The sequence below is a fragment of the Drosophila novamexicana genome, unplaced genomic scaffold (assembly GCF_003285875.2).
Source record: "Drosophila novamexicana strain 15010-1031.04,08,12 unplaced genomic scaffold, DnovRS2.1 tig00000108-arrow-pilon, whole genome shotgun sequence".
Taxonomy (NCBI): Eukaryota; Metazoa; Arthropoda; class Insecta; order Diptera; family Drosophilidae; genus Drosophila; species Drosophila novamexicana.
Genome location: NW_020824772.1, coordinates 4,397,098 through 4,419,236, shown reverse-complemented (window position 1 = coordinate 4,419,236; position 22,139 = coordinate 4,397,098). Strand labels below are relative to the sequence as shown.

The following is a 22,139-nucleotide window of genomic DNA, read 5'->3' as shown; positions in this document are numbered from 1 at the left end:
AAATAGTCAAAGAAATAAACCCATTTGCATTTAAGCTTTTATATTTATCTATATTGTAGAAGATTTATTCGCTCAAGCTTGTTGTTTGTTGACATTTAGTTATGTAATACATTTTATTTATTATTCTTAAACTAATGCTAGGCAAAATTAGTGTTTATTTTTGACGAATACACAATTATGAATTTTAGTTTATTGTAAAAAGCGTTTGTCATAAAATAAAGTCGATTAATATTTGTTTGCACTGATGTTTACCGTAGTTTAAGCTTCATATGTATATGCATATATTTATTGTTATTGTTATTGTTTCGAAACTCAATTACTAAATATACATATTTGGTGTGTTAATATATTTTTAACATTCTGGCTGCCCTGCAATGGACTTTTATAGTTTATAGTTCTGTGATATTTAAGTGAATTTTTGGAAAAATATTCATTTATCGGTTCGTCTTATGTATGGTATTGGTATTTGGTGTAAATAGCATGTGGCCTATTAATTATATCATTTAATTGTGTACATTTATAAGCAGAAATGCTGCAATGCCTGTTACATATATTTTAGGTTTTAGGTATGTAAATATAATCTCTTACATTTTTGAATACATTTTTTTAATTTCAAAGTTATACGCTTGACTTGAATCGCTAGCAATTAACGTTTGCCATTTGTATTATCCATGGCCTGCTATCCTTTTTTCATTGTTTTCTTTAAGTTTATGTTTATGATGAGTAAATTTGTATAAAGGTTAAGGTAATGCGTTTATCTTTAGTAAGGCACTAGTTACACATTGGGCCCCCTCTCCCGACAAAGTCAAGGGTGCTGCTTAACGTGTAACTACTGACTACGACATACAAATCCCTCTTCCATATTCCGATTAAATTTTAAAGCTTTCGTGTACAATTTCATTTAGCGTATTCTTTTCGTTTAGTTTTAGTTTTTCTTTGTTGTTTGTTTTTAGCTAATACATTGCACTTATGGCAAATCTAAACTGATTACAAAACAAGCAACGACGCTGCAGCGACCACGGCGCCTACTAAAGATAACTTGGAGGAGGGTCTTGGATCAATGATCGATAGATCGGTCTCGATATGGAGTGATCGGCCACTACACAGTGCGACAATTTGACTGCATTTCGCTACAATTTTGATATAAGTAGTGGGTGTTTGGGGGTTGTCTGGTAGGTTGGTTGCGTGATTCTTGTCGATAGTGTGTACGTTTGGGCTGATAGTTTACTGTATTTCTTTACTTGGATAACACAGGGTATTAATATTATTATGTGGTACCCACATTTGTCGCGCAGCTATTGTAGTGAGCACACACACACAGGCTAGTTACAATATCTAACCTATAAAGTATGTATGTAGCATTATAGGGGAGAGAGATAGAAAAAAATAGAAAGAGAGTTTGTATAGTTAGCGGTCGGGTATTTTCTAAGTTCTTAGTACAATTGTTTCACGATTTCTGCCCCATGACAGACTATAACTAGGTTTAATTTTAACATATCAGTTACATACAAAGTTAAAAATGCAACTGCACAGTTGGGAATATTGGTAATCCAAACGTCTCTTGCATCTGATACGCAAGCAACTATGTTAAAATGTTGTATCAAAATCCTTTAAAGTATGTCATGTACACATGTTGTGTTATTTGTGTATGGTAGTGTGTGTGTGTATCTGTGTCTGTGTTATGCGCAATGGGTTTGAAATTACACAGAGCTACATACATGCGGGTATGTATGTACGCGTGTGTGTGTATATGGTTCGTAGTTTACAGGCAGTTATGTAAGTTACTTTTCGACCAAATAACTGTGATTACAGTTGCCATTGTTGGTTAGCTGCGTGTGTGTCTAGTGGGTGTTCGCGCGTGTCTTGGGGCACATGCATAGCAGAGCTAACAACTACATACACAAGTGCAGGATGGCTTCTAATCTATGTATGATATTTCTCATTTCTAGTTTATATTTTAGGCATACAATTTAACCTAGATAGACATGGATGCTAGCTTAAAATTTAAAATATTGGTATTATATCATAAATTAAATTAAAAATGTTTATTTTTGCGTTTAATATAAAATTTCACACTGTTTAAAAGGTTGTCATGATTTTCGTTTTGTTACATGTTATGTATTTATATAGTGTATATTTGTAGTCTGTATGACAATGAGAATGTGTGATGCGCTTATTGCTTCTGCTTCGACATGTACAATGAGATTCGCATTCTTCTTACATAAGTTAACTCATTTTACAAATCATAAATTAGACATAAACTTAAACAAATTGACAAAAAAATGTACAATTAAAATCAAACAAATTAACATGATTATGTGAATATGAAATAAAACTTAAAATTTAGCGAGCAGAGACTTTTAAATGAACTTAAATCATACAACATATATATATATAAATGTATGTCGAACATAAGCATAAAAGTTAATTAAGAATAGTTATATATTTCATATAATACATAAGGCCTTGATAGGGGGTATATCGAGTTCAATTCTTATAATGTACATAAGAGTTCATATGACACTCTGCCAAAGGTTAAAGCCAATCCGGCGAGGAGTCTTTATGACTTTGTGTGTTTTGTATGAAGATGTGGCTAGTGAGCGTGCCCTGGTTTTGTGAAGCGTGCTCCTTGTGACACATATAATACAGCTCATCATATATGTATGCATGTTTGTATGTATTAATGCAAGTATAACAACATGTGCTATACATATGTGATATTCGTTTATATTAGTTTGGTATCGTTTGATTTTCGAATTGTCTTGTTGTTGTTGATTTTGTTGCTGTTTGTTTGTTGTTTAATTGATTTGTTCTCGATTGTTTTGTTATTGTTTCTTATTTGGATTTTGTTGTTGCTTGGATTTTTACATTGTGAATAAATGCGTTTAGTTTAAGAACTTTGCTATTGTTATCATTATGAGGTTGGCCAACATGATGCAAATGCTTGATTCTGGCAAATAGCTACCTCCGCTCACAACAATGTCTTTCTCCTCCAGGAGCGGATAGTCGATGACATGTATAATGCCATTGGTGCACTCAACATCTGGCCGATATACATTGATCTTCTTATAATTCCACACGAGCACATATCCTGAAATGAGATTGTAAAACGAGATAAGAGATTTCGTTTAGCTTTCCCTGTAAAGGTCTAAAGTGATATTCTATGGAGCACACGGTGAGATTTATGTTTTGCATGGAATGAGGCAAGTTTTGATGGCTGTAGTGGGTTGTTTGTGCAATGGGTTGACAAACGGCAGCACTCACCAGTCCATTCGTGACTAGCGTACTCATCATGTAGATCTTTTACATATATTGTTTTGTTTTTGTTAAATACAAAGCATGAGATTTTGGTAAAGTCGAAGAGAAACAGCAAAAGTTAGTACAGATAATGGTACCGATAGCATCGAATCGAAATAAAAAGCTGTTTGGGTGCCCTAAGTGGCTACAACTAAGTATAACTTACGTCCAGCCTCCTCCTCGACCTTCACTTTGAGTGAATCACGGAGTGTGGGCAGCACCACGTTGTCTGTGGTAAGTGACATTTGCGCAAGATCTTTCATGGTGAACACATGATCCGCAAGGACCAGATGGCGCTCCAAAATGTACTTGGACTGTTATGTGAGAGAAATACAGAAAAAAAGAGAGAAACATAGTTAATAGAAAGTTTTGGACGTAATTGGCATCTGCTTACATGGTAGGCAAAGTCACGCATGAAGAGCTTCTTGTGCGCCGAGGGATAATCCAGTTCAGTCTTCTGCCAACCCTTGTCGCGGGGCACAAAGAACGTGTATCGGCGTTGGGTATTGTTTAGCTGATCGTTAAAGTGCGAGAACTCGCCCATCTTGTAGGTATCGCTGTAAAAAGCAAAAAACATTAGCAACAGAAGAAAACTGTTTATAAATAGATGTTACCTCATCATGGGATCGGTTTCCAGCTTGCCCAGCACAGTGGTATGCGGCACGCCTAGCACACGGTCAATGATATGCACATAGCCATTGGTTTGTGCCACATCGGCCTGCAGCACTGTGGCGTTTACGCCACCACCTTCAACAGTGATCACGGCATCAGCATCGTCGCCGTTGATATTAAAGTAAAGGAACGTTCTATTATTCACCGTTGGCACCTGAGCGATCTAGAAGTGAATAAAGTTTAAGTTACTTGATATTTTAAAATATTCTTAAATGAGATCATACCATATTGGCATTTTTTTGTCTGATCTTCTCAACGTTCAAGCGATCCTTGATGATGTGCATGTTCAGAATATCGGTCATCTTCTTGCGATCCCTGTAAACAAATGTTTAAGTAGAGATTTCATCTTAGCTGGATAATCGCCAGTTTACCTAATAATATTGTCTATGGAAGATATGTTCCAAGCCTCATTGCTGGGTGCCAAAATAGTCACTTCAGACAGATTGTTTATGCCTTCCAACACTGCGCCACCGGCGTCCATGATCACCTCGTAGAATTTGCGTAGTGCTCCATTCTCGCCGTTATCCTTTAAAATATAAACGATTGTTTATTAAGTTAGGATATATATTTATGTGTCATAAATAACTCAAAACTTAGAAGTTATTAAATTGGGAGTAGGGCGCTCAAGCGATATATGTTTCGATTATAGTGTTTATTTTTATGGAGTGTACAAACATCAAACAGTTATATATTTTAGATATATTCACAACATTTATAATGTTTATAAAATGTAAATAAAAGAAGTGAGCCAATTGTTTTGGAAATCATGTTTATAAATGATAAGTTAAAGCGGAAAACGAATCGTCTAGTAGAACTGAAGTTCTGGCTAATCTCAGCGATTGTCGCTGATGCGATCTTTATTATTAAATCAAGGTGATTTCTAATGGTCTCTGGGCACGAGATATAAAGCAATAAGAATGGAGGTGGGCCCAGGTGGCGATTGTTGTGTTCAGTGGGTGAGGTTCAGTGGCAAGCTGATGAATGTTGAGTTTGTGAATTGGTTGTGTTATACAATTACTTACGTTCAGAAACTAATTCGGTTAAATCGGTGTACAACGTTAAAAATGCGTATTCATTTTAAAATATTGAGCATATATCATAGAAATTGTGTATGGTTGGTGTCGTATTCGTTTACGAGTATTATTTCAGGTTCCGCGCAGTGTGCAAGTTCCGCCACCGAGTTGGAAAAATGTTTGAAATAAAGTAGTAGGGAAATAGAGTTTATTTACTTTGGTTTCTTTTGCGGAGTTGAATAGTTGCTTAACGAGTATTTATATTGAAATTTGGATTTGGCAAGCACAGCTTTTGACTTAATAAGACTTTTTTAGTTATGCAAAACAATTCAACAACTTTAAATTTCAGTAGCGTGCACACAAATGCTAAGAGACGAAAATAAATGAGGTGAAGGTCCTTTAAATTAATTAAGCTTAAAGGAATAATTGAAAATTAATGAACTAAAAGCATTTGACCAAACCCAAAACGAATTGAATATCAGAATATTTGGCAATTAACGCGTTTCGACATGCAGTCACAAAAAGAAGAACTCAACAAATGAAAATAAGAGATACATTTTTAGACGGGACTGTCTGTTTTTATAGACAATTAAGCTCAAAACAGCTGATCAAATTTTAATCACTTGCAACATGTTAACTGTGTTGCACCAGCGGCTTTTAAGATCCAATCGAAAGCTGTCAGTGATCGAGACAATTGAAGCTACATCAATAATAATAAATGAAGTCTGTTATTCTCTTTATAGTAAAAATATGATCAAAGTAAATTTAACTGATGTCTTGAAAAGTATTTAATACAAGTCTATAGAGCATGCTTAGGAAACATGCAGACATATAAATAAATGTAATAAATTCTACAACAAATGAGAACCGATATACTAACTAAACTTTAGACTAAACATTTGTATATACAAAGGCACGCAATGTTTACTGTACAGATATAACTAACTTCAATAAGAATTGTTTACCTTGAACGACTGTATTTAACGTATTGTTTGTCAATTGTGGGGGTTTTCAGTTTATATCGAATCAAGTTTCATTTTGTGAGCGATATTTGCATGTACGAGAAACAGAATATAGATCAAACGGTCAGTAAACCGATAATGGCAAAAGCGCGAATTACAACAAAATGCTAAACAAACAGTCAGAAATGTTGAAAATGTAAACAGTAAGATGAGCCGAGCTTTGAGCTGATTTTCAATGCACAACAACGTATATAATGTATTATGTAGGTCGGATGTATGTCTGCGATCAGCCATGGACGAGATGCGTCTACAGCTAGAGTAACACTTAAAATTACGTTCAAAGCATGCCGACTGAGCGAACGATCGGGCGAGCTGAGAGCTGAGATATGAAGCTATGAATGGAGGAAAGCTTAAGACAATTGCGACATTTTACATGGACTGGGCGTGGTTCACCAATGCACTCGATCGAGAGATATGCAGGAATAGTGAATGAAGTTTTTGAAGTGCGCCAGTGCAAGCAATGCTTCAAGAATTTTCTTGGTTTTTCATTCAATAAGCCAATTATGTGTATTTTATTTAAGCGATTTGCTTGCTACTGCCACAGAGTCGGATTTGGGAGCGCATTGAGCTGCAGTTTGAAAGTGAGCTGCAGTTTGAAAATGGAAAATCGTTTTGATAGTTGTGCCAATTAGAGCCTTGGAAATTGCAGCTCATGATTGTTTGTTGGTGTTGCAAGATAGAAAATATTGAAATTTGGTTTTTAAAGATAAATTTACATTAAATACATTGCTTTTTTCGTTTTGTTTTTGATTGAATTTTGGCAATACTTACATTACACCCAAAATTTTTTTAAAATAAAATTTATATTTTAAAAATTATTTTAAAATAAAATTTTGCTTTTGATTTTACATGAAACCGAACTAGTTAACATTACGTGCAAAATCTGGGGTGCTCGATGGCACCAACAAACCTTACACTAATCTCTAGAACTCATAAAAGATCTATGCAAATTCAGTTCTATGTAGAATCAGACTTTGGGTTTTCGTTTTTGGCAAAGTGTAACTATTGAGTTTTTGAGATCAAGCGTCGCCTTATGATCTGCATACATACATACATATTATACATGTACGCATATATGTATGTGTGTGTCTACTGTCAATGTCAAGTTTATGGTGCTATTTGATACTTTTGTTTTGACTTTGCATATAGAAGAACGCTGAAAATCGGGGGCCCTCAAGCAGACGCGCATCACTTGTTCCTGTCGAGCGCAGCTCAGCTAAATGCAAAGCTTTGTGGTGTGTGTGTTTTCTTTTTATGTTTGCATGTATGTGTGTGTGTGTATATGTGTGGGTGTAAGCATTTGCTGAGGCAGCTGGCAAGCCCAGCGACGCGGTGCTGCGTGCCGAGCCAATCAAAATGCCAAGCCTTATCACCAGTCAAGGCCACTGACTAATTATTACTATGTGTGTGGGTGTACGTATCTCTGTTTTGTATTTAAGACTGGGTGCTACGCCCACCTACCTGTAAAAATTGGGTGACAGTCGTATCGATGATCATGAGCGGACGATGGATCAAATGGATCACACCGTTTTTCACAGGTATATTGGCCTTGACAATCTCGGCCAGGACCACACCCTGAGGATGCTTGGCATCGCCAATGATTGTATTGGACTTGACATACACTGCAAGAGGAGGGCGAACAAAGATTAAGTAATTGTGCGTTGAACGCTGCAATTATAGATCTCACTTTTGCCGTCCTTTTGCTTGAAGAAGCTCACTGTGACCTTGAGCTGATCCTCAAAGGCAGCGGAAGTCTTGGGTTCGTCATGTTGCGAGGCGGCAGTGAAAATGACAGTGTTTGGTATAACATGACCATCGATGACCTTGCCATCCACCAAACTGCTGCGGGTCGAGAGCTGCGTGGAATCAAAACAAATATAAAAAATATACATTTGATCGAAGGATGAAAACTATTGTAGCTAAACGCACCTTGAAGCCCTCATCGACGGGCAACAGGAAGGTGTGCGCTCCAGGCGCCTGATAGAGCGATTCCTTCTTCATTAGCGTAACCTGGGAGCGATAGGTGCGCAGTTTGTTATCGCCCACGTTCAGCTGATCAGCCTTTTGTATAAATTGTAGTGCATCCAGATTGTTTATTTCTGTCTTGGCAGTTGGCAGCGCAGTGAGTGGATCCAGCACCTCGTCGATAATGTGCATGACCTACACGGCAAATTAAAGATAATGGCACAGTTACTAATATCAATTGTACAAATATTCAATTGAAAGATTCGTCACTGACCTGTCGCTTGCCCTCGCGATCGGTCAGCTCGACGCTGAGTGAGGGTATGATGCGAGCATTGTTCACATAGATGTCACCATTGCGGCTCTTTGTGATGTACAGCGGAGGATTGCCGTTCATGTCCGATGACACGGTCTTTTCCAGTTGATCTTTGCTGAACGCCGCGGTGGCTGAGCGTGGGACAGAATGCATTTTAATTAAATAATTCGCATGAATCAGAGTACCCAAATACTTACTGATGTGATAGAGGACATGTGTGGGTCCCTTGTGGCGCTGGAAGGCTTCATTGGTGGGCACAAAGATCGTGCAGGAGCGCAGCGAGAGCGTCGAATTAGCAACAGGATTCTGCTCCAACAGACTATAGAACTGTAAGCAGAAACGATTGGATATGTTTTAGAACACGTGCAAAACTTTGTTGGACAGTGTATTGCATGCACAAAAATATCGAACCAAACAAAACCATGCGTTGGGCTAAACGAGGGGGAGCGCTTGCCTTTTGGCAAACTAACGACCTATGGGCCAATTCTACTTGCAAATCCATGGCAACGTCAAACAACTGGTAAAACAGAGCACAGCCCGCCCGGGCAGAGAAAGGTTTATTGAACCAATTACGTAAGCAGCGTCAGGAGCAGTCCATAGGGCGGGTTTGTTGCCTTGCGCTCATTTCAATAACCGAATACGTGCACTTAAATTGTGTGTGTCATTACTGAGAGCTTGATGCCTATCAGGACACTGGCAGTGGCACATGGAATTGCATTTTCCAAGCGCAGCTACCCTACATAACAGACGCTGACCCTTTGGGCTAGCTATCACCTGCCTGGCGACACATGCGACCGCACACTTTGCGGCTTCCCAATGTGGCACCACCACCACCATCACCACCATCGCTGTCGACACGCCCCGCTGCACATTCTCAGCCAGCTTTATGAGTGGTGCCATATACGTAGCTCACTTTTTTTCAAATTGACCGTCTCTCTTTAGGTGATTGTGCATGTGTGTGTTAGTGTGTGTGTGTGTGTGCATTCTCCCGCACCTTTTTTCGTTTCTCACGTTGTACCTATTTTTGTTGTTTCTCGTCCTGGCGTAACTAGTGAGTCACGTCAATTTTATTTTAAGGGCTGCCAGGCCCTCTTCCCACTGCACATATCTTAGTTTGGGCAGCACCATCAAAGGACTTTTTAGTAATTGGAGACGCCAGTTGTCGCTGTCGTTATCGTCCTGCAACGTTATCGTCGCTATTTTGTTGGTTGGTTTCCATTTCACTTTCTAAATGCTTTCGTTTATCTTACTGCTTGCCGGTAGATTGGTGCCAGAGAGTGTGCTTACTGGTTAAGTGAACTGCGGCCAGTTGCGGCTGGCTACCAAGGGACAAGGTCTCATTCCTTTGCACTCTGCATTTACGGTTCGAGCTTTAGGCTAATCGCTAAGAACAGTTTTCATATTCAACAACAGAAAAGTTACTTTTAAACTTGTCATTAAATGAACTTAAGTCGTTTTATATATTAAAAACGTCTATTCTATTTTCAGAAAGCTAACGTTTTCGACGGACTACCGCGTATACAAACTAATTGAGAGGATTCGAAACGAAAATTGTCTGAGGCGGACAATACAGTTACCACTATAAGAAAAATATGAGTTGTTTATCATGATATCTTTTAATTATAGTATCTTTTAATTATAGCAATAGTAAATATAATTAAAAAACAACTGTTAATAACATAAAGACATTGCATACTCATGTTAACATAACTTACTAAACCTGCTAAAAGAGCGCTATGACTGTTAAAAAGATTCAGATGAAAATATTCTGCGAGCAATTATATATTTACATAAATTTGAACATTACCAAATGGTAGGCAGATCAATCTTAATGGGTTTCATAGATATAATCCTGCCAGATGAGCTGTCATCGCATAGTCATTGCTCCCAGGGGAGAGTGTGCGGTGCTTGCTTTGCATAAGTGCAAACTGTCAACTGTAATTCATTACCAACTCCCATTGACAAACAATGCGAAGAGCGTGGCACACACAATGCAAACTTTTCTTAAATGAAGCGAGGGCGCTGAAAGGAAACACCCCTCGGCCAGAACTTTGCTGTTTCAAAATGCATTTGATTTTCATGCGCAGCGCGCAGTGCCATTGAACCCTGTCCGGGACAGAGGCAGAGTCTGATATTGGTGTGCACCCTGCGCCTGTCCCGGCTAGAGTCAAGGGCATCATGACTCAGAGAGCCAGACGGCGGTGCAAACAAATTCGGCTAATGCAGCCACAGCGTTGGTCATTGCCAACCCTAACGGGGGGTGGGATGACGCCCACTCAGAACACACAACCCTTGTTTGAAATTTATTAACGAAATTAAGGCAAAAAACATGTAACGGTTTTTCATGTAACAATTTTTAAGATAACATTTCTTGTTGTTGTTGTTGCAGCTTACCCTAACTGGCATAAGGCGCCTGAAGGATTTGGCAGTGTTCTGAAAGAGAGAGAGAGAGAGACAGAGAACCGCTGGCAGTTCAAATTTTGTTTGCAACTCACATATTTTGTGCTTTTTAGCCAAATTTATTTATTTTGTACTAGACAGGGAACAAAACAAGCTACGAGTACGAGGGCTGTATGCATATGTGTTTTTGGGTGTGTGTATATGTGAGTACGTTATCATTGAATGGGGCGTGTCACATGAGGGAGTACATTTCGGCAGCTAATGGAGTAATTGCTACACTTGGACGGGGATCAGAAATGCAGAAAGGGCAGCCGGCTAGCCTGACCAGCTTCCTGCGCAGCACTTGATCTCATCATTGATTAGCTGCAGCATTGCGGGTGTGAGAGTTCCCGAATGTAATTGGTACAAATTATGCATACATATATGGTACATTGTATGAGCATGGCAAAGTTTTTGGTGTAATTGCAGCAACCCCCTCGAGTTGTGTCTTAATTGGTGTTGAAACATCGGGGAAAGAGTGGCACAGACTGACGAGGGAGGCCGCATCGCATGCCAGTTTAACGTTCGCAATGGATCTCTAATGCATTTTGCCAGATCTTTAAGTAATTGTACAAATGTATGCGCGTTTCCATAGGCGTCCATTAAGGTCAGCCGCTCATTCACGTTCAACGCTTTGGAATAGTTTTACGTATTTTTATTCGTAGAGCACGAGGCTCATATAACGCTGCCAGCCGCTACATATCACGCTTCGCGGCATGGATTGTATAAGTATTGTAATCTTAAATTAAATTTAATTGAATGCGATGCTCGCGTTGATAGTCCAGTTGATGTATATGCCAGTGTGTGTGTGTGTGTGTGTGTGTTTGTGTGTGCCTAGGTCGTTCAGAGCTATTGAGTGTACGCCGCCCACACACACGCCGCAAGCGTGCCCCAGCCAAGCCTGAGCCGACGGCTCTGTCCTCAGTCAAAGGTTAAAAATTAAAATTAAAATGATAAATATAAATGCAATGCACATCGACACAGAAGATGACGTCGCAATGTCACAAGCTTCACTGCCGACAGGAAGTTTAGGGTCAGCGCAGGAGGTCAGCCGTGCAACGACCGCACGCTGCCAGCGGAATTGCTGAGTGTGGGGATGGGGATTCGATCTACAGATGCCCTCCTTCACACACACAAACGACTGGTCATCTTTAGGTTGATGGGTTTCGCTGGAAAATTCACTCGAGGAATATAACATAATTTGTAATTATTACAATAGATCTATGTGGATTCAAAAGAGCGCTTCAACATTGTTTGATCATTTTTATTTGAATTGTGTACAAGAAATTCAAACTATCTGAGTGTTCAAATTTGGGAATATTATTGAAAGAGACTGCAAAAAGAAATATTACATTCAAGATCTATGATTGCACAATTATTTGATAGAATATTGTAAATTGTGAGCTACAAAATATCAATAGTAATATTTTTACACCGAACGGACTATCAATTTCGAGTAAAATTAATAGCTCAGTGCTTTTCAAAGGCCAGCTCTTTAACAGATGCAGATATTGTCTATGACTCAAATGTTTTTTTACGCCATTTGAAATTTTGCTGTTTAAGACTTATATACAAAATATGCCCCCAACTACATACCCTGTACATGGGGTATGCCTATTCATCTATCTAAACCATCAGACTGTAATGAGTTTTGCACATAATGAACATATTCGGAACTTCTTATGAAAAGCGCATGCAAGTTTTTTTGTTTGTTTTTTAAATACAGTGCCCACTTGGTATGGTGAACCGTTTTCTTGAAAGTAAAAGTCTTGAGTGCGGGGATTAGCAGAAAGACATTTCGCAGATAGTAGAAAAGACTTTGGCAAATATATACACAAATGCTTAGTCTATTGTGGATTCACAGAATCCTACTCGCAACACGTTGATGCCCCTCGTGAACACGCTCTGTTTGGCTGTAGCTGTAGCTTGGCTGTTGCCACAATCTGCACTAGTTTGGGCCGCATACATGCGAATAGTATGTACAGTATATACAGAAAGTATCTCTGCAGGTAACGGCAAAGGTACTGCATATATATTTTCATTGTGGCGACAATTACAGGTGAGGTAGTTCGCAGTTAACAGCTCGCACGCTTTCTTTTCAATTGTGAATTTTTTTTTTCTTCTGGTTTTTTAAAATGCCCGCTGCCTAACAACTATTTTTGGGCATTAAATGTTTAACAGAGTAGAACGACAGACAGACGGACAGTTGTTGTTGTTTTAGGCTGGCAACCTTTAATGGCTTCTGGCTTTTTACACTTTTATGTGCTGCCCATATGCCTGCGTGTTTGTGCGTGTGTGTGTGTGTCGTTGTTTGAAGGTGCAAAAAGGCAAACATAAACATGTAGGTAGAAAACTGTTATGCTCGGTCGACGGCAACGGCCGGCTTTGTACTGCGCCCGCTTGGATGTGTTGCTGCTTTTGCATAATTTATTTTTCTTTTTTCCTATATCTTACTTTATTTTATATAATGGGCTCAGCATGCGTACCGAATGTGGCCGCATTTGGACTTTAGACCGTGCTGCGGCTAAAAAGGGTTTTGGCCATCATCGATTTTTCACAGCAACAGCAACAACAAGTGCAAATGTTAAAGGTCAAGGACATGAAAGACGAAGCAGGCAGCTGCTGAAACAGACGAATACCTGTGCGGGTGTATCTCTCCCTCTCCTTCTCTCTCTCTCTCTCTCTCGCTGTCGCACTTGCTTCTCTTTCCGTTTGTCAACTTTCTGCACAAGGATTTTCGTTCCAAGGACATTTGCCGACTAGCTTGACCAAAATATGAATGCATGTTTGTTGGCTAACAGCTATGTATGAGTAAGGGTAGAAGTGTGTGTGTGTGTGTGTGTGTGTGTGTGTGTGTGTGTAAACAACTTTAATTACGGCTAAGAAACAGCTGCCTAAGCACCTAAATACATGTGTTTTCTATTTTGGGCAGAATATTTACTTTGTTTTTTGTGTGTGTGTTAAGACTCACCTGCGAAAGTTCGGAATCATCCCGCAATTTGTCCACCAAATCAGCGGCAGCTGCATGCATTGTGCAGCAGCAGAGCAGCAGCAGCGCCGCTAATGCGCTCGTTTCACAGCTAACAAACATTTTACAACACTCGCGCACTTGTTTTTGCTGTAACGACGCAACAGCAGCGACGACGACGACGGCGGCGGCGGCTTCGACAGCGACTTTTGAGGGTTGGCAGTATTTGTTACTGTATTTGCAAACGCGCCTTTATGCGACAACTATCTACAATTTAAGGGCAAGGAACACATATAAATTCATATATAATCAATGGCAGCTAAGCCATCCCCCCTGACACACACACAAACACGAACTTAAATGGGATGCACTGCTGCGATGAGTCAAATCTGTGTTAGCGTCAGCTATTAAAAAACAAGCGCTAGCTTGGCTATACAAATTGCTCAATACACACCCTCACACACACAAATACTGTTATGTCACATGAAAAGCATAACAGCCGCCCAAGAAGCAGACCATAAAAACAAGAGACAAAGCTAAGCTGCGCTTATTATATATTGTTTTTGTTTTGCCCTTTCTGCTGCCATTCGTGGCTTTCGTTCCAACAGCTCAAGGAGAAGTTCTTAGAAAGAGCCAAACCAGCCAAGCCACGCCTCTGCAGTGGGCACTAATTAAATTATGCAACACGCCTTCGGGCAATTGTTGCCTGCCGCGTAACACTTTTGGTATTTGTAAACGACCCGACTTTTTGCTGTCCTGTATTACAGTATATTTGCAATTAATAGCAAACGAGCATGTTCTTTTATATGTTCGCTTACTCCACTTATTGCGTACTTCTTCCGTACATACATATGTATATTTGGAGCAGTAGCAAAAAATCTATACTAAGCGCAGCAGCAATGCACGATTTTTAGCAGTACCAGAGTCCCACTGAAGCCACCACAGCAGTCAATACATTCAAACAATACCGAGACACTAACGTACACCACGCTTCAACGTTTTATTGCAACTAAGCCGAGAACAGGTTTTGAAGAGAGCGCACCCATAACAGATACAAAATATGTCTGCAACGAATGCTGTTATTTCACTGTTGTGCTCATTGTGAGCTGTTAACAAGAGAAATATCGATAAATTAATACCAAGGCGATAGCTGCCAAATTTAAATGTAAATCATATAACGGCAAAAGGCAATATATAACAAAATTTACCTATAGGTAGTTTTAGGCAAACTGATCCAACTAATTACTGAATAAAATAAAAATAACAATATGTACAGTTAAAATAAATATATTCTTTTATTCTTTTCTTTTCTTAAATAGTTCACTTCACAATTATGGCAACACCTGGATTTAATTGCACGTCTCGCACTTTGGAATCAATTGCCAATAGAATTTGATTAAAATATATTTACATTGCAAAACCATGAATTTATTTAACACAGAAAAATCCTAAACAACAATTTAGCTTATATTTTTTACTCAACTATAAGTAGGTTAAGCTTAGTACCCACCATATAATGGCAGCAGGAATGCTGAAGGCAACAATATGTGCAAGTCCATTGAGTATTGAGAGTCTGTAAAAGATAAAAATGGGTTATTACGTATTAACTAATCGCTGAAGGAATAGTGTTTAAAAATCGTTAGAAATGTTAGAAATCGAAGTCTCTGTTTCTTCACGATAAAATACTTTCTCAGCCTACCTTTTACAAAGCTTCTGTGCGGCTTGTAAGGATTCCTCAGTTAAGTTTTCCTTCAAGAGGAAGACACGGATTCCAGCCGCGGCAGAGGTCAAATAATCTACCCAATCAATACTATTCATGTCAAAATTGTAGATTTTTCGATCCTGTGGAGACATGCATTCTAATAGCCGACTAGAATTGGTCATGTCAAAGCTCCAGCTAGAGATAACGAATGGGAGTAATCTGTTGATGCCATCGTGTATTTTTTTATAGATTGATTTCATTCGTGGCTGCTTTCCCTTGAGGCGTAATCCTATATCGATGAAGAACCCAGGCAGATGGTGATAAAATGCACACAAGATCTTGAAGACCCATAAGCTGGGGGTACAAATAAGGAACGGAAACCATAACATTTGATTTAATGGACAAACGTATCTTTGATTTTCTATTGTGTCTGTGAATGTCTTCCAATATAGTGGATTTTTTTCGGTCGGAACAAAGTTGTAAATAGGTGGATCTGGTGCAGGTAACTGGCGCTTGGCAGTTTCCACAGATGTTTGCCAGGCGGAAGCCAGAATTAAATTCGCACAGAAGTCAACCGGCACAATATTGCTCCGGGCTTCTCTGTTTAATATCATGACGCGAACAACGCCAAGTGCAGCTCCATATACTATTGAAATGGGTCCATAGAGGTTATCAATCCATCCTTTGGAGGGCTCCCTAATGCTGGGAAGAACTTAAGCCGAGGAAACAAACACTGTATTAAAGAAACTTTAATCTCCACTAACACGTACTCATGCCTGGTCGAAATATGCATATCGGTAGATCGCGTCCCTCCCTTTGCACCACCTGTTCCGCCATCGCCTTTGTAAAGGTGTACGTATTGGGAAATTCGCCGAGCAACGCCGGCGTCATTTTGTCTAAAAGCTTGTTGCTCAGCCTATCCTTCAGCGCCAAAACCTCGTCAGCTGTGCAGGTCAATAGCTCTGGATAGAAGGACTCCTTGATGTGCTCAGTCACGCAATTTGAAAACGCCGTGGACACATGGACAATTGCCTCCAGTCGGCGCATCTCCTTGGCCAGCTGCACAACTAGGCGAGTGGCGCGTGTATTGATGCTCAATGCGATGCTAAGTAGCTCCACAAAGTTGACCGTGGCTGCACCATGTATCACCACTTGCACCTCCTCAGCGAGCATTTTCCTGTCTGCCTCGCTCAATCCCAAATCGGGCAGTTCACAGTCACCGGCTATGGGTGATACCCTCTCCAAGTAATTCGCATTTGATTTGAGCACTTCCCTAAACAGCTTTTGAAGGAGTATTGAGTTATGCTTAAAATATCCCTCCGATCGCAGTCAACTTACATAATTGCTGCCAAAGTCGGACATGCGACTCTTGATTTCCTGTCCACGTTTGGACCTTATTAGAATATATATACGTTTCACTTCTGTTGCTCGCAACAGTTTTTCAATGATCACTGAAATACAAGGCAATATCATACACGTCGAATTATACATTTTTCAAAAACACGTGTAACGTGTAACATAGAAAAACAAAAATATAGGTTTATCCTTGACGGGGTCGGAAAAATTCTTTTTATTACGTTCACATACTTCTTCCCAAAAATCCACTCCCACCGGTTAGGAAAACTGTCTTATTTTTATAAAACGTGTTAATTTTGGAATCCATTTTATTATACAGAAAGTTATCCAGTCAAGGGAATGGCTCGACGACTAAAATACATTTTTCGTGGTCATGCCTTTTATATAAAAACGTATATAGTACCGTCCACTAAGACTGTATAAACTTAAAATAACGTAACCCATTGAATTTTAATGTGAATATGCGAATGAGGGCATGTCCAGTGCACACAATCGGCACTCACAAATCTACATATAGACATTACGTACTTATTTTCTTGTTATTCAAATACTAATACATGTATATAGGAAGTCACGTCAAATCGGGGCACCTGTCTAACGTAGCCATATATTATTCCACTTACAAATACGAGAAAAATGATCAAGGATTTCCCGTTAGTTGTCATTGTTGTTATCATATTTTGATTCAATTTTCTGTTAACGGTATGCCATTTCAAACGTTATTTTTATAAACCCCTTTAAAAAAGGTTTGATGACAGAGGTGACCATACCATGTAATAGTTACTATACAGAAAAAATACCGAAAACGCTCATTTCCAAATACCAAAAAAAAATCAGCGAAAAATAAACGCATACCGTAGGAGTATCTAACAATTTCAATTGAACTACACTGTTAACTAGCTTTTCATGTAAATACTACTGAAAAAATCACCGATTTTTCGAAAGCAATAACAGATTTGTGTGTGTGCAAAGCACGCTGTTGACAACTGCAAGGTACTTCTCAACACTGAATGAAAACTCAGCTGTTTGACAGCTGTGTGTTGTGTAACTTCTCTTGATTCGATTAGTTTCGGGATGGAATGCGCTCGTACATTTTTACGCATTTTCCCAAGAAATCCTCAAATATTTAGACGCAGCATAGCCATGACGTCGTCAAGCCGTGCTAAAGAGGTAATTGAACAGCTGAAGGAAACCAATCCCTACTACTTCAAGTATGCTGACAAGATAGCCAAAATGCAACAAACTTCGGCCGAGGAGTTCTTGGATCGTATTGAGCGCGTCATGAATCCCATCGTTGACGGAAAAAGTCAGGCTAGGTGAGCCAAAATGGCATATTAGTAGCATAATCTGATTTCTGACTGTGTAAAATGCCCATCCATTTAGATCTTACTCGGAGCTATTGAATCCCAAAGAAAAGCTGGCCGCGGAACAGGCTGAACTGCCCCACAAGAAGCTGACCGACATCATGAAGATGGAGCTGATTGCTGATAAGAACGCCGAGGAGATATCGCAAATCTGGATCGAATACCACAAAACCAAGGATGTGCTAGCTGCCACTCTGACAAAGGCCCAATACGAGACACTAATGGGACGAGCTAAGGAGCATCCCATCTTTCTGTTGCCACTGCCACGCAGTGAGGGCTTTGAGTTCATCCTGATGCAGTTTGCCGCAAACTCGGTTCATTTTACTCCGCTGCTGGCCTACCAGGTGCATCATGAGAATGCACCCGAATGCCTAACACTGGTGCATTACACCGAGATGCAGGACAAGGGAATTATACTAATGCGTGGCGAGTACGACACAAAGGTTCTAACTGCACAGGAGGCGCAGTGTTTGGCGAATGAGCTGCAAATGTTTTACTATAAGACAGACGAGAATAAGTTAAAACTTCTGGGGACATTTACCAAACGTCCAGATGAGTTCAAACACATGGATCTCATAAAGGAAGTTGAAAACATACAACTGGCTTAAGTTTAAATCAAGTTCTATCGTAAAATTGATTAAATTAAAACTAAATCGAAACGAATGAAAAACAGAAAATGTTTAATTGTCTTGGTTCGACATTGTATCTTTAATGCCCAGCTGTCTGCCACCTGCTAAGGCCATTCATGATAAGCGAAAAAAAAAGAAAACATCAATTTACCATATAATCATGGGTATTTTGCAATGAACATTTAAGTTTATTTAACATTCATATTTTAAGTATTCTTTGGTATTTTTGCTACCAGAAATTGTTGTATACATTTAAACTATTGCTCCAAAATGCTGCAACAAGATCCTAAACTTTATACTCTCTCTTCGCCCCATCATTAAAACATTTCATCTTCGCCAGCGACGTGTATCTACAATGGAAATATGCATACTTAATTGCTGGCCCTGATTTTACTAATCTATTGGATATTCACATACCAATTCAGCGCCGTTGTCATTGATATTTTCATTGTTGTAGCTGTTGATGCCATTTTCAAGTACTCGATTGCGAATTGCCTGCATTACAGAGCCGCGCTTTCCAAATCTCACGCGTGCTCTGTCGCCATAGTAGACGTCGAGGTCCTGCAGATACTTTAATGCATCCGCCATGGTGCTGATTTCATTGTTGCGCGGCGGGCGCGCCTTGGATGCCTCCACGTTGCAGCCAGCGGCAAACAGAGCGAGTGCCACGCAGACAACCAAAGTGCAGCGCATTGTTTGGGACATGATGCGATTACCTGCGTACATGAGCAAGCCGTATTGAAGAGTAGGTGTATGGAAAAAGTTGATTGATGTTTGAGTGCTAAGCCTAATTGAAATTTTATTCAATGTTTTTGTATATTTGGTTAATAGCAAAAGTGTGCTTGCATATATTGCTTTATAGCTATATAATCGCATTTATTTGCTTCAAACTAAGATCAAATCTTGGGAATTAAAGCCAATTGCTAATTGTTATATTGTGATTTGCATAACTAACTACTAGTTACTGGGTATCTAGTTATAAGCTCATATTTTCTGGACTCGATAGCCGTATACTGGCTCATTAGTAACCCATTTACGGATCTGCTTAGTGCCATGGGTATTTGTATCCAGTGGCTATCTAATAATTTGCATTGGCCATACAATTATCGCTTCGTTTATGTACTAGTTCCTACGTATTGCAATCAAAGGCATCTGACGTAAATCACTAATTGCCCGAAGAAATCTATAGTTTAATTGAACAAATTAGTTATTATAGTTAGGGCAACTCCGTCATGATAATCTCCATTTTCTGGCACACTCAGCAGATATGCAACACGAATATATGTTTTTTTAATACACGAGCAAAACGGGAACTCATTGTTTCGTAATTTGATTTATATCTATGTAAATTTTAATGAGCCAATTAACAACTTAATATGGGCACAATACAATTTTGCGAACTCTTCCCAGCTAATATATATAATTTGAACTGAAAATTTCGTCATTAGCACTGGAGAAAATTAATATAGCTTAAACAAAATTCTGCTAATTATCATTATTAATCATAATAAATTTGATCTATAAATTCAAATTTTTTAACAAAAAATAATTAAAATATTTATTTAAAAACAAAAATATATATATTTTCGGTGCTTACCTTTAACTGGTGAGTATTGACAAGTGGATAATAAAATTGGCAATCGTCTTTTGCGTGCAACGTTGTCCAGTAGCGCAACAAGTACCAGATGCCTCGAATGCAGAATTATGAATGATGACCGGAAACTGTCGAACAAGTGGCGATAGGTCAACGGTGTGTTGTACGGGAGCAATTGGTGAGCTCAGGAGCTAGTCAACAACAGGCAGCGGGTGGAACCAACGACCGAAGGTAAATGGTAAACGAATCAGCGCAGCAACAGGCATTTATAGTCGAACACGTCGTACGCACCATGACCTAGATACAGCTGCAGGATAATTTGCCCCGAGCACCCGCTCAGCGTTGCTTGGCAGCGGCGAAGCCTCAAAAATAAATTCATATGCAAGCTAATTATGTAGGTAAAGTTTTGGACCAGCTGGAACGGAAACAGTCCCGACCATAACGCCAACGCTAACGAATACGAATACTGACAGTTGTCTAACGAGATATCGCGAAATGCTGCTAGATATTAATGACAAAATGCGATGCGAAGGATTAGCGCCTGCTGTCCCCACCTGAGTGTTTCGATATGCAAATGCCAGCCCACTGGACACTATCATTAATTAGAATTATTTGATTATTTTTTAATTGGCGCCTGGCTTTGGCGGCTGTGATTTGAGGCACGGTTGACGCCGTTACGGCCACAAGTAAATTATATGTATACATAACATACATATATAAATATATTATTTATCGGCGTGCCACTGAATTGCTCTGTAATTTGGAGTCATTCGTGCTGTTGCCTCGACAACGAATGCAGTTCTATAATCTTTGACTTCTGGTTAAGTGCGTATACGTAACATGCATTACGAATACGCCGCGTTGTCCGCATCTGAATACAACAGTCTGTCGTCATAGCCACGATGACTTTTCTAAATGCTTATTATTATATTCGTATTAACTTTAAATGACCCGGATAATTGTCAAGTAGCATAGTACAGTACGACTATTAATGTAGTTGGCTTTTTATGCTCTTGTTGGTGTTGCTATTCAATATAATATATGAATAAAGATAAACTGTTTTCAAAGTGCACCAAATGCAATTAAGCTCGTTAAATATTCATTAGAACCGACCGACAGCGTATCATATTTAAATTTAATTGGTTCACCGCTTTGCTTGTTCCTTATTGTTTGTTTTAGAGTTGAGCACAGATCAAAAAGCTGCAGTTAAAGAAAACTTTTTTCCTGTATTATTAAGTTGAAAAAGGCTCCTGCCTGACCTCTACCTATATAATAATACAGGCACATGCCTTCAAGCTGTGTCGAAAGTAATTGCTAGCTTTGGGGGGTTAACATCATAGTTAAAGTTTCCGTCAATTTACATATGCTCACCGTTCTATGCTCTTACTTCTTGTTTGTTGGCATTGACAACAAGTGACGCTGTTGTAACGGGGGGAATCACTAGCTTTAAGTGCTTCACACACTCATTGCCCAAGTCAGGCGTTGTGCTAGTTAAGTTCAAGGATGTTCATAGGTACACTCATTGACGCTTTATATGCAGCTAATTGTACTGTGCTCTTTTCACGTCTTTCTCACCTTTCAAGTGCTAAAATGTCGGCTCGACTATTTATGGCACCACAGTGAGGGCAATGAATGCATTTCAACTTGAGTAGCCGATCTAACAATCCGTCGTTTGGGTACAAAATAATTGTACCTAGCATATACAGTTATAATTTGTAGCAACATGCAAATGGGGTTTCCCTTGTTAAGAAGAAAACACACGCATCGCGTGATGTTTGCATCCGATGAATTGGTAAAAGGTTTCC

The 22,139-nt window shown here is 39.3% G+C and overlaps 4 protein-coding genes across 11 annotated transcripts; 1 reads left to right on the top strand and 3 right to left on the bottom strand.

Annotated features, from left to right (window-relative positions):
* Positions 1-49: 49 nt before the first annotated feature.
* Positions 50-14,683, bottom strand: LOC115771630 (fasciclin-1). 8 transcript variants are annotated; one of them, XM_030717429.1, is made up of 17 exons: positions 14,610-14,683; positions 13,693-13,956; positions 8,480-8,609; positions 8,244-8,413; positions 7,934-8,164; positions 7,692-7,860; positions 7,466-7,626; positions 5,948-5,956; positions 4,992-5,000; positions 4,341-4,495; positions 4,194-4,284; positions 3,912-4,132; positions 3,692-3,854; positions 3,464-3,611; positions 3,265-3,300; positions 2,966-3,091; positions 50-1,340 (listed from the first exon to the last, which is right to left on the bottom strand). In XM_030717429.1, the coding sequence occupies exons 2-17, from the start codon at positions 13,810-13,812 to the stop codon at positions 1,336-1,338; spliced, it is 1,944 nt and encodes a 647-aa protein (XP_030573289.1). In that variant the 5' UTR covers positions 13,813-13,956; positions 14,610-14,683; the 3' UTR covers positions 50-1,335. The 8 variants fall into 8 exon arrangements, with proteins under 8 accessions (XP_030573289.1, XP_030573281.1, XP_030573283.1 ...); XM_030717421.1 differs by lacking the exon at positions 50-1,340 and having other exon boundaries at positions 2,805-3,091; XM_030717423.1 differs by lacking the exon at positions 50-1,340 and having other exon boundaries at positions 2,805-3,091; positions 14,658-14,672.
* A 312-nt stretch (positions 14,684-14,995) lies between these two features.
* On the bottom strand, positions 14,996-17,083 carry LOC115772094 (fatty acyl-CoA reductase wat-like). The gene is made up of 5 exons (XM_030718055.1): positions 16,979-17,083; positions 16,730-16,842; positions 16,162-16,672; positions 15,389-16,103; positions 14,996-15,262 (listed from the first exon to the last, which is right to left on the bottom strand). The coding sequence occupies exons 1-5, from the start codon at positions 17,052-17,054 to the stop codon at positions 15,172-15,174; spliced, it is 1,506 nt and encodes a 501-aa protein (XP_030573915.1). The 5' UTR covers positions 17,055-17,083; the 3' UTR covers positions 14,996-15,171.
* Positions 17,084-17,783: 700 nt separating this feature from the next.
* On the top strand, positions 17,784-18,775 carry LOC115772077 (ATP synthase mitochondrial F1 complex assembly factor 1). The gene is made up of 2 exons (XM_030718030.1): positions 17,784-18,063; positions 18,131-18,775. Exons 1-2 carry the CDS (start codon positions 17,822-17,824, stop codon positions 18,717-18,719), a joined length of 831 nt encoding a protein of 276 aa, XP_030573890.1. The 5' UTR covers positions 17,784-17,821; the 3' UTR covers positions 18,720-18,775.
* Positions 18,776-18,843: 68 nt separating this feature from the next.
* Positions 18,844-20,547, bottom strand: LOC115772078 (neuropeptide F). The gene is made up of 3 exons (XM_030718031.1): positions 20,338-20,547; positions 19,158-19,456; positions 18,844-19,090 (listed from the first exon to the last, which is right to left on the bottom strand). Exons 2-3 carry the CDS (start codon positions 19,443-19,445, stop codon positions 19,058-19,060), a joined length of 321 nt encoding a protein of 106 aa, XP_030573891.1. The 5' UTR covers positions 19,446-19,456; positions 20,338-20,547; the 3' UTR covers positions 18,844-19,057.
* Positions 20,548-22,139: the final 1,592 nt, after the last annotated feature.